General features: G+C 33.5%; 1 protein-coding gene across 1 annotated transcript; it reads left to right on the top strand.

Annotated features, from left to right (window-relative positions):
• The first annotated feature begins 7,562 nt into the window (after positions 1-7,562).
• On the top strand, positions 7,563-11,350 carry LOC125680885 (frizzled-2-like). Its single transcript, XM_048920690.2, has one exon. It carries the CDS (start codon positions 7,816-7,818, stop codon positions 9,529-9,531), a length of 1,716 nt encoding a protein of 571 aa, XP_048776647.2. The 5' UTR covers positions 7,563-7,815; the 3' UTR covers positions 9,532-11,350.
• Positions 11,351-12,046: the final 696 nt, after the last annotated feature.

Raw genomic sequence — 12,046 nt, 5'->3', positions numbered from 1 at the left:
AGCGGTAAGGTCAAACTATCGGATTCAGGTCAACTCGTACACTGATTATTTCGTACAACTACAAAATGAAGGTTTGGGTTTTTTGGGGGGGGGGGGTGTCTTGTATTTATTACTATTCTTTAAAGTTTCTATTGGCTTTTAGTTTTTGATTTTGTTGTTTAAAGCGTTCTATTAGAACAATCCGAATATTATGTACTCTATCCCCTCTGGACAACGCTTATATAAAACTGCCTTCTTTATTAGAATGAGAACTTTGCCGGGTTTTAGCTCTATTCACTTCCAGACACCAATCATTGCAAAATGACTGCACATAGCTTATCTAATTTAGACTGTTCAAAGACCTGATGCATACTGTTTGGGATAACAACATTACATCAGCATCGTACAGAAGCCAGTTTATCATTCATCATTATTACGGTACTTTTATATAGCGCCCACTGGCACTTGACGTTTTATATATCTGTAATTAAAAAAAAAAAGTCTTCCTATATATAACCTACTCACGTTATAGGAAGACAATTTTTTTTTTAGTATAAATATTTTTTAAAAACGTTTAGTGCCTGTGATATAGCGCCTAGATAATCATCTCGCTGACACATCAGATTCTTTCCTTCCTTTGGTCGGTCATAAATACAAAATATTTACATATACAAATAAGACAATAGAGGGTGAGTAGACATACAGATACAATTTTGAGGATATGAAATCAATGCATTTCAATATGAATACGCGTAAATAATATGTCGTTGCAACTTTTGTACAGCATTTCATAAAATACATGAAGATCGTAACTTTGTAGCCTGTTGTAGGAACTTTCCTAAATTATTGAGTTCTTTTGTGTTATTTACACTAGGAAGCTTTACTAATTTGAAGACACTGGGTTTTTTGTGATAATTTGTTTTGATATATTTAATTCTTAAACCGTTATAAAAAGGACATTTTAAAATAAAACGAAATTCGTCTTTTAACTCATTTAGGTTACAAAATGTACAAATCCTATTACTTCTTGAAATATTTTTATGCCTGCCCTTCTCTATGGAGCGCCAAATTAACATAAACTCAAATAATTGAAGATATCTTCAATTATTTAAAGATATCATCAATTCATTTGATGCGCGCAACAATTTAATTAAAGATCTCTTCAAATAATTCATGATATCTTCAATTCTGAATTATTGCGCGCATTAATTGAATTGATGATAGCATTAATTCTTCAGCTGAATTGATGCTCTCTTTAATTGAATTAATGATCACTTCAAATGAATTAATGATATCAACAATTGAATTGATACGCGCTACAATTCAAGTGAAGAGAGCAATAATTGATATAATGCGCGCAATAAATCAATTGATGAGAGCAATAATTGAATTGATGCGCGCATTAATTCATTTGATGAGAGCAATAATTTATTTAATGCGCGCATTAATTCAATTATTGCTCTCTTCAATTGAATTAATGATATCTTTAATTCATTTGAAGAGAGCAATAATTCTTTGAGAGATATGATTAAAGATATCTTCAATTCAACATATCCACAATTGAATTAATGATCTCTTTAATTGAATTGTTGATCTCTTTAAAAGAATTGATGCGCGCATTAATTCCTTATACAAAAGCATGGTAAATAATTAAAGATATCTTCAATTGAATTAAAGAGATCATTAAATTATTTATACCGAGTTCTAAATTAATTATTGCGAGCAATATTTCTACGAAATTGATGCTCTCATCAATTGAATTGAAGAGAGCAATGCGCGCATCAAATCTATTATTGCTCTCATTAATTCAATTGATGAGAGCATCAATTGAATTGAAGAGAGCAATAATTGAATTGAAGCGCGCATTAAGTCATTTGACGAGAGCAATTATTGATTTAATGCGCGCATTAATTCAATTAAAGAGAGCACTAATTGAATTGATGATATCTTCAAATAATTGAAGATATCTTCAATTATTTGAGTTTATGTTAATTTGGCGCTCCATACTTCTCAATGATCAACGAGTGTGACGACGTTCGAAATTTTCTTACAAAAATTCTTTCCATTGGGATCAATTGGTTTTTTAAGATAGAACTGTAAACAAAAATTATCAATAAGGTGTTGATATAAAAAAAAAATTGCATTTTGGTGAAGTTAAAAAAGACGAACAAATATTTTGCTTATATGTGTATCTAACATTTTTTGTTCAATTACCTTGTATATATTCAAACCACTTCCTGATTCTTCCCAAAAATATGTTAATCCCAAGTCGGACAATTCTTGTTTTATATGTATAACCCAACTGTCGTTATTTAAAATCATATAATCAAAAATATTCTTTTAAAATACAGTTATTTGTATTTTCAAGTTTTATCCAGTATTTAAAAATCCACATTTTTCTTCTGACATATAGAGATAACCGTCCTAATTCACAATAAATAACCCTAATGTATTGTGTCCTAATGCTTTAAATGTAAAACAAATTAAAACAAAGAACAATAGATACAATTGTACATGAAAAAGGGCATAGAATAACGCTATACTGATGTTTATATAGTGACTACAGGAGTAGGCATATTTAAGACTACATGCTAAAAGTTTATCAATCAGTATAATAGGATTAAGGGTATCTTTAAGATAGTTTGGTGAGTCATTGATAAAATATTTTAAGCAAATTAGGACTTAGATTATCGCCCTCTTTTACATATTGAAAATTTGCATGGGATTTTTTTTTATTTTAACACAAAAATTAATTTGAATGTATATACTTTTCATGAGATTGTAAAACTTAGTTCTGATATTCATAGTTTTAAAAGTTTGAATTTTAATCCAGAATTAATAACCGTGTCAGAGTCTTTACGAAAGTCAACAAAGCATATATATATACCGTTCTCTCTAGTCAACAAAGCATATATATATATATACCGTTCTCTTTTTGTCATGACAATAGGTTTAGATAATATTTCTTAATTAACATAAACATATAATGTGAAGTTCTTGTAGATCTAGTAACTCATATTATGTTTAGAGAGAAATATTGACTATCTATAGATTTAAAAATACTATTCACCTATTCTCTGTTAATCGTACCGAATTTATATAAGAAGGTCGTCGATCATTTTTTTCTACAAATGGCTCATAATCTTACTGTTTTGCCATAAATTTCATAACATTATATGTCCATCTTCTCTCTGAAACCAAGAAAGGGAAGATTGTCTTTGAAAATAATACTAAACATGACGTCTGAAGAAACGGAAATTGGCGCTATCTGGATGTCGCCTGACAAGCATATTCACTTCAAATGTTGATTTCGATATTAATTATGCCATGTATCTAGCATGTTTTCCTATCAAATGAAACGTAAAAGATAGAAATATATGAAATGAATTCAAATTCCATCAATAATTCTATTTGATGCGATTAAACAGAGTTTCGAACATGTCGCCAAAAATCAGTAATTTACGTTATGGAAGCATCAATTGCCCTCAACTATGAAAATATATACATTTGTCTATACAAAAACCTCGTTTTTGTAGACATAACTTAATATACTTGTATTTGATAGAACGAGTGTAAGTGTATCAGCAATGCGTTAAACAGAATCATGTCCCTTTAGAACTGTTTAGTAGAGATTTTTTAAGAATGTAATTTACGTTAGGCGTATAATTAATACATGCAGTGAGATAAATACAAAAAACATTGATCCTCTTATAGACGACACCATATGCGAAAAATTAAAACACTAAATAGGTTTTCTTCGAATGATTATCTTGCTTTCAAGTTAAAAGATTATCAAAATGTAATTTACGTTTTGTAATTTACGATATGTCCATTGAAAGAAATGCCCAAACATACGTTAGTAACTTAGTTTACGATATTCGGAACTGCATGGCCGGGTCAGGTTTCCTTCCGTAAAACTATCGGCGTTGATTATTTCCGGTATTCACTAAAGATTTTCTTGGTACAGAATTCAAGGTCAACAGAAAACTACCATCTAGACAAGTAACATTACAGTGTTTCATTCAGGCGATCGGCAAGTAATTATATGTCAAATTGATTGGTATTGATTAAAAAGAAGTTCATATAAATCATATAAGCCAATTAAAGTATATCAGTTAAAGGGAATGTACAATTTAAATGGGAAAAGCAATGCACATGTTCTGAAAAGTGAAGGAAAAAACATCATACCTTTGTTTTTATTTCGCAATTTTTATGCCTTAATCCTATTTTAACACCCAATATGCGTTCTGTTCTTCAACTGTATGCCTTTTGTATCAAGAATAGGGATAGTACAGTGTACTGAACGCATGAATTAAAGAATTATAATGCCGCAAACCCCCTAACGTAAATTACATGATAAACACCTGCTCTCATATTTTTCACGTAATATAAAGACGAAATAAAAATAGACTCATCATAAGTGAAGGCCAGAGATTGAATGTCTTTGCTATAGAATATTTCACATTTGAATTGTTCATTTCTCTTACTGGAGTGTTAACATTTCACATAACGTAAATTACAGGTATCATAACGTAAATTACATAAAATACTTCCATGTTCTGTAATGATTTTGACATACATTGTTTTGTTTTAATATGTCTTGAGAAAGATGACATCCTACAACATAAGAACTACGTTGTTGTATCTGACGATTTGGGCCATAACATATGACTTGTGTATGCTATTCTGAAAGATATTGTAAAGAAGGTGAAGGAGATCGTTCCGAATCTCACCTACATTCATTACTGGACAGATAGCCCCAGCTCTCAGTATCGCAACAAAATGGCCTTTTACATAATATCTGGCCACACTAACTTGCTTGGTGTCCCAGCCCCGTTGAATTATTTTGAAACGGGTCATGGCAAGGGACCATGTGATGGTGTCGGCGGAACAGCAAAGCGGGCAGCGGACATGGGTATTAAACAAGAAAAATTCATTGTCCAAGATGCCAATGACTTCTACGTTAATGTTGGAGGCCACTATAAATCTGCAACTTACACTTTTTTTTTGTTTCTTCGTTCCAAGCGGATTCAGCTAGGCAAAAGTTAGCAGAACTGAATAAGAACCTAATAGCTCTGAAAGGAACGATGAAAGTCCATCATGTCTCTGCACTGGAAAAGGGGAGAATCCGCACTTCCGTTACCTCTTGCTACTGCGAGGTTTGTTTAAATGGTGTAGACCATATTGGTACCAATGGAAGCATTCTTAAACAAAGACAAGAGGTAACGTCAAGATTGCATTCCACGGAAGACGAGGAATTGCAATCTAATTCAGCAAATGCAGAAATTACAAGTCCTACCATTGTTTCCACTGAATCTGCATACGACGAGAATAGAAGTCCGCTGCGATATGAAAAGGGAGATTGGATAATTGTTTCCTACGAACAAAAGTGGCATGTAGATCAAATAAAATCTATCGACCAAGGAGATGGAAAATATGAATTATCTTTTCTCAGAGTGAGTGGTGGACGCTCTACATATCACAGTACATATAAATGGCCAAAACCCGCAAACATACTTGATATATCTCACTATGATGTCATCTGTAAAATAAACTACCCTTAAAAAATCGGTAGAATAGGACGTAGTTTGAAATTGAATGCTGCAGGCATTGAAATTATTCAAAATACTCGTTCGAAGGACTGAATGTAGTGTTCCAGGACATCGTTTTCATGTTTCTCGTTCCGGATTTGTAACTTACGTTATCAGTGTTAAACAAGGGGTTTCTCATAAAGCTTATGTTTTAATGACGGTTTGCCAAAAATATTGCGAATATATATGTTTTCAAGTGTTAAAAACTATCATATTTTCTGTTTGCTTTGAAAATATTTAGATTAATTGTATTTTCTCAAGATTTTTGGAATAGAATATAGTGGTTCTTTAAAATTTAGGCAAACTCTAGTGGTATCCCGTTGTCTATGTACAATTTTTTATTACAGATTTGCCCATTGATAAAAATAATTGTAAAGAATGAATGAAGATTTTCGGTGAACTTAATGAAATTTCATAATAAAGCTAGATTATGTTATTTTTGACTGAAATGTGTAATTTACGTTATCATATTATTTTATGCAAATTTTCATTCAGTTTAAGTATCAAGATGAAATAACTTCCATAAACACGATCAAATTATTATAATTTCTATTTCTTATCCATCTTTTTTTATTGTAATGACATACGAAACGTTGTTCACGAGAATGATAAACTGTGAAACCGTGATTAATCCCACAAAATGATATATACATAACTTAGACATTCCTAAAATGTATATGCTTTGTAGAAATTTGCCAATGTTGCTGTTTTATACGTCTTAATAGCTTAACTTATTTTAGGAAGCTATAATTGGTATCAAAAGTTGTTAATTCAAATACATTTTCATCACGAACTTCATCCACTCTTTTGATCACGTAAATTACACATATGTTTCATACTATATTTTCAAGGAAGAATTTTATTGTAACACCTTAACTTCGAGTCCAGCAATTTATGATATGTACTGTTGAATGTTTAAACTTAAATAAAAAGCCTGATTTTCAGGTTTATCTCAGAATTATATTTTTTCCAAATTGACAAAATGAAATGGGCCGATTAACAGAGAATAGGTGTATTGAAGGGTGTACCCATCGTATTTCCTCAAAATACTATTGTACCCATTGTATTTATTGTAGTGCATGATTCCACGAGAGTTGTTTGGATCACCGTCATCAACCTCATGGAGAACTGTAACGAGCCCGTCAGTCCACTGACTGGGATATTTGACAGTAAATCAATTAAACAACAGTTGAATAAAATTGTATCTAAATTTGATTGCCCGTATGATTTGATAGTCTGTCAATACTTGGTGAATATTCAATCAATCAATCAAATTTGTTAAGTCTAACTAATTTCGGGGCTAGTCATGGTAAGAGTAAGCTAAATATACAGTACATCATAAAAACACGAATTTGCTTGGGCCTACACGATCTAAAATTCAAACTTATTGATTATCTATCCATATAGGTTACACAACTCTAAACTGTCTGACTTGGGGGGGGGGGGGGGGGACATGGGTCTATTTGGAAAAAAATATATCTGAGGCTTAAAAAATACATATCTGTTCAACGTTATTAATGTAGATCTTCTAGAGCGATTTATTTCAGCGTTTTTGGCCTTTATATAATATACATTTCCCCTTGTCCCTGTGTGATTCCCACCGGCAAGACTGTACAACCGTTAATTCTAATATTGAATAACAATTACATTCATTAACGAGGAATTGAGTGAACTTTAATTGAGTATTTATTGTCCCTGACAAGTTAAACAAGATTTAATCTGAAGAATGATTAGTGCCAGCACCTTTTCACGACATAAACGGAGCGGCAACTTTTATAAAATTTCAGTATTACCTTGGGGGCAATCTTTTTACCTTAAATGTAAAAACAAAAATGTAAACTTTTTATCAATATTTTGGTCGATGTCTTTTAAAATAATTCTTGATTACCTCGCCTTCCACACCAACTCATGGAGGGGAGAAGGGGGTGTAAATGTAACAGCTATTGTAGCCAATAATATTAGTGCTTGTTAGGTTTCTAGATCCCCAGTCAAACAGTTTCGTACAGAGTGTTCCAGGTCATTGATCTAGAAACTTTTGAAAATTGTAATTCAATTCACCGCACAAAGACAGAAGAAGATGGACGGACTGGATCTGTGGAAAGTGTAGTTTTAAGTTCATGGCTATTGATCAATTGATCCCATACAAGGACCCCCCAAAAAATTGAAGCAGATTTGTAGGACCATGTCTTAATATCGATTACCTGGACAGTGGTTTAACCAAGCGGATATTTACACGAATTTAGACATGGCAGCGTCGAAAACAATTTTTGTGGTCGCGTTTATTTTGTGTGCATTCGTGTTTGGGAACGGACAGCAAGCGTTTCACCCACATGAAAAATGTCAACTTATTTCGATTCCTTTATGTAAGGACTTGCCGTACAATTGGACAATTATGCCGAATCTCTTAAACCATCAGAAACAAGAGGACGCCGGATTAGAGGTGCACCAGTTCTTTCCCCTTGTGAAGGTTCAGTGTAGCCCTAAACTGAAGTTCTTCTTGTGTACAATGTATGCACCAGTGTGTACTGTGCTGGAGGAGGCGATTCCACCCTGTCGTGCCATGTGTAACGAAGCCAGAAATGGATGTGAATCGTTAATGAATAAGTTTGGATTTGAATGGCCGGACAGTTTAAAATGTGAAAAATTCCCGGAGAGTGGTATGTGTGTTGGAGAAAACCGGACAGATCCTGTTGAGTCTACCCCCCACCCCCCAGACACTGGGAATGGGAATCATGGTGGTAGCAATCCAGAATTCCCCGTGTATGTTCCCGATAATGATCAGAATAAATTGAGACCAGGGTATGGTGGGGATGAAAATCCAGAAGCGACCAACTTTTACCAAACTTGTCCCTCGCAGTACAGGATAGGGCCAGGATTTGACTACCGTTTGAAAGTGGGCTCTGTAGTGTACATAAATTGTGGTGCCCCATGTGAAAACATGTATTTCAATGAACATGAACGACACTTTGCAAAATTGTGGATAGGTGTGTGGTCGAGCATATGCCTAGCTTCAACACTGTTCACCGTGTTGACTTTCTTTGTGGACATGACCAGATTTCGTTATCCTGAGCGTCCTATCATCTTTTTGTCCGGGTGTTACTTCATGGTTGCACTCGCGTATGTCATTGGGTTCTCTCTCGACAAAGAGGCAGCAGCATGCAACCGATTCAAAAACAGTCCAGAAGTGGAGCTTATTACTACACAAGGAACAAAGAAGGAATGGTGTACAATTCTATTCATGATGATGTACTTTTTCAGTATGGCCTCTTCAATTTGGTGGGTCATTCTGACCTTGACTTGGTTCCTGGCAGCAGGAATGAAATGGGGTCATGAAGCCATTGAAGCTAACTCCCAGTACTTCCACCTTGCAGCATGGGCGGTGCCAGCCATTAAAACCATTGCCATTCTAGCCATGGGACAGGTAGATGGTGACAATCTGAGTGGTATTTGTTTCACTGGGATTTTCGATGTGGATGCCCTGCGAGGATTTGTATTGGCTCCATTAGTTGTTTATTTATTATTAGGAACCTCTTTCTTATTAGCTGGATTTGTTTCACTGTTTAAAATCCGCACCATTATGAAAAGTGATGGAACCAAAACAGACAAGCTTGAGAAATTAATGGTTCGTATTGGAGTTTTTTCAGTATTATACACAGTTCCAGCTACCATAGTTATTGCCTGTTACTTTTATGAACAAGCATCTCGAGACACTTGGATGTTACATTGGTTTACCAAAGTGTGTTTAGCGTCATCAACAGATGCCCCTCGTGAAGGCATTGAACTGCTTAAGTCAGGGGACAAACCGTGGCCCGACTTCAATGTGTTCATGATCAAGTACTTAATGACCGTTATTGTCGGAATTACCTCAGGGGTCTGGATCTGGACCGGGAAAACCCTCAGTTCCTGGAAGAGATTCTATGCCAAAATATTTGGGTCAAGCAAACGGGAAAGTAATGTGTGAAAACTTTGGATGGCAAGCAAAATCTTAAGTGGACTTTATGACAATTTACAAAATGATTGTAAATTGAGAAACATTGTCAGTTAAACTCTGCAGAAGAGTTTAAAATTTTGTATACCTTCCAATGATGCCAGTATGTTAGCTCTTGAGAGTATTTTCACCTTGTATTGAGTGGCTGAGCTAAAATCATGTGTCCATAAGAGCACACATCCAATGTATGTGAGGTTGTTCATGTGTAAGTGTCTTGTGTTTTTATCATTGTCGGACAGTGAACAGTTACATTTCGCATCTCCTTATTAAACTCTCCTTAGTTCTTTTCATGTGCCAAAGAATCTTTTTTATGGAAAGTCTGGAAGAAAATAGGAATAATTTTTGCCCTTCATTTCACAATTGAATGAACAAAGATAAGTAAAATATTCATACATGTTACTTTGTTATCATAGGGTCTGCTACATTTTGGATTCAATTTTTTTTTTTAGATAGTGGGAAAAGTTCCTCTTTTGCTTTTAAAGTATGTCATATATTTCTTTTTATTGATTTATACACTATTTAATATAAATTTACATGTTTTATATGTACCGATACGTGTCAACATGTCAGTTTATTTAGATATTTTTTACAACTTGTAAATAAACAGTGTGTTTTGCTTTAAGTGATAAATCACCATTTTACATATGTATGGTGAGGCTTTGGTTGTAACATAATTGCCTCCAGGTCATGGTCAGATACATGTATGCCAGTTTTCAGGTGTGAATGTCTGGCAGGTAAATGAATATATTGACATGTCATGCATTTTTAGTAACTGGATGTATGAAGCATCCTCTAAGGTGGGTTCTATGTAAAGGACACAAAATCTGACACTGTTATGGAAAGAACTGGATTTATTTTATAGATTTTGATGTTTTAATGCTAAATTTATGAAAATAGATCAATATCTTGTATGAATTGGACATATTTGAATTCTGATTAAAACAGTCTTTATCGCAAAAGAAACAATAGATGGATTATTTAGCAAATATGTATTGTCTTTGGAAGCGTTTGTTAATTGATGACACATTAGTAAAAGAATGTGACAGTTTTTATTAAGGAAATGCAGAGTCTGCAGACCTATTGATTTTGTCTGCAACTATTACATGTTGAGTGTGATGGTGGAGAATTATTTTTTTTAATGCAGTCATTCAGTACCATTTACTGACTATCAAACCTATGTGCTTACTGGGTATACTTTTGCACAAAATGAACAAAATTGACTTGGATTAAAACTGGTTGTGTGCTACACACTTGTGTGTGATACAATTTTGGGCAAATGTTTTGTCAATATTTCAGGCTACAAAATTCTGAGATTAAAAAAGAAAACGTTGCATGTATATATTTTCCACTTGAAGGATATTGCTCTTTTGTAGAGTGTATATTTAGTTCAAAGGTCAACAGTATTGACATACTTTTATAAATTAAGTCAAATGTACTGCCTTATTTATTTGGTATTGTAAGGTCCATAATCAAGTAACATGTGATTTGTTTGTCTGAAAAGAAAGAGTGCGAACAAAAGTTACATTTACTTCGTTAAAAAATATCTAGAGCAAATTGTTGTTTCACTGAAGGGAATGATAAAATTCATTGATAGTGGATGTATCATATTTTGGGCTAAAGGAATTTTGGCTTTGTGCCAGTTGACTTTTTATTTTTGTGAATCTTTTTAAAACACCTGGAATTGTGAGTGTTTTAAGCTTTTTTGTCTGTGAGAGATTGGGATCTCTGCATGCCTAATTGTCATTTTTATCAACCAATGCTCTATGTGTAATAAAGTCTAGTTAAAAAGTCACACACTCTTTTGTACTGCTATTGAGAATACATTGAGAAATAGATTTTTGGTGTGTCCCATTGTCAGATTGCTGAACAGTGATTTAAAAGCCTTTCAAAAAGTTTTTTGATATGTCTTGTTGTGTGAAAAATTCAACAAAGAGCTATACATGTTCATGATCTGGGCCTTAGTGATCCACTAAATTGACTTCAATTTTTTAGAAATTTGATGAAGGGTATTTACATGTGTGTAAAATTACATAATTTTAATTATAGTTCTTGATCATGGGCTATGATGTCAGAAAAGACTCTTCTACATTGAAATTTTGTTGAAGAATTTTAAATTATGTTAGAGCAACTTTGTGAACAAGATTCATATTGTTATTACCAAAGAAGAAAACAAAAATACCAGACAGTGATTTAAATTCTTCATTTCTGATGTCATAGCATTGGGGGGAATCTGGAAAAAACCTTTCTGTGAATTTTCATGTTTTTAAGGGGCCAAATTGGGCATTAACCATATATATTATATAGTCCTTTCATTGACAATGTTTTGTACTCTGTATAAATTGTAGATATCATCTCATTCCTACTTCTATCAGTGTAAATACTTGAGTTTTCTGCTCCTATTAGAGAAATTTATCATTGTAGCTGCCTGTTGGAAAGGAAATCATTACTTAGTAGCACACTTGCACCAAGGGCTCGGAAATAGATATTT

This window comes from Ostrea edulis, chromosome 2 (assembly GCF_947568905.1).
Source record: "Ostrea edulis chromosome 2, xbOstEdul1.1, whole genome shotgun sequence".
Lineage (NCBI taxonomy): Eukaryota > Metazoa > Mollusca > Bivalvia > Ostreida > Ostreidae > Ostrea > Ostrea edulis.
Note: the sequence above shows the minus strand (reverse complement) of the source record. Positions and strands in the feature narration are given on the sequence as shown.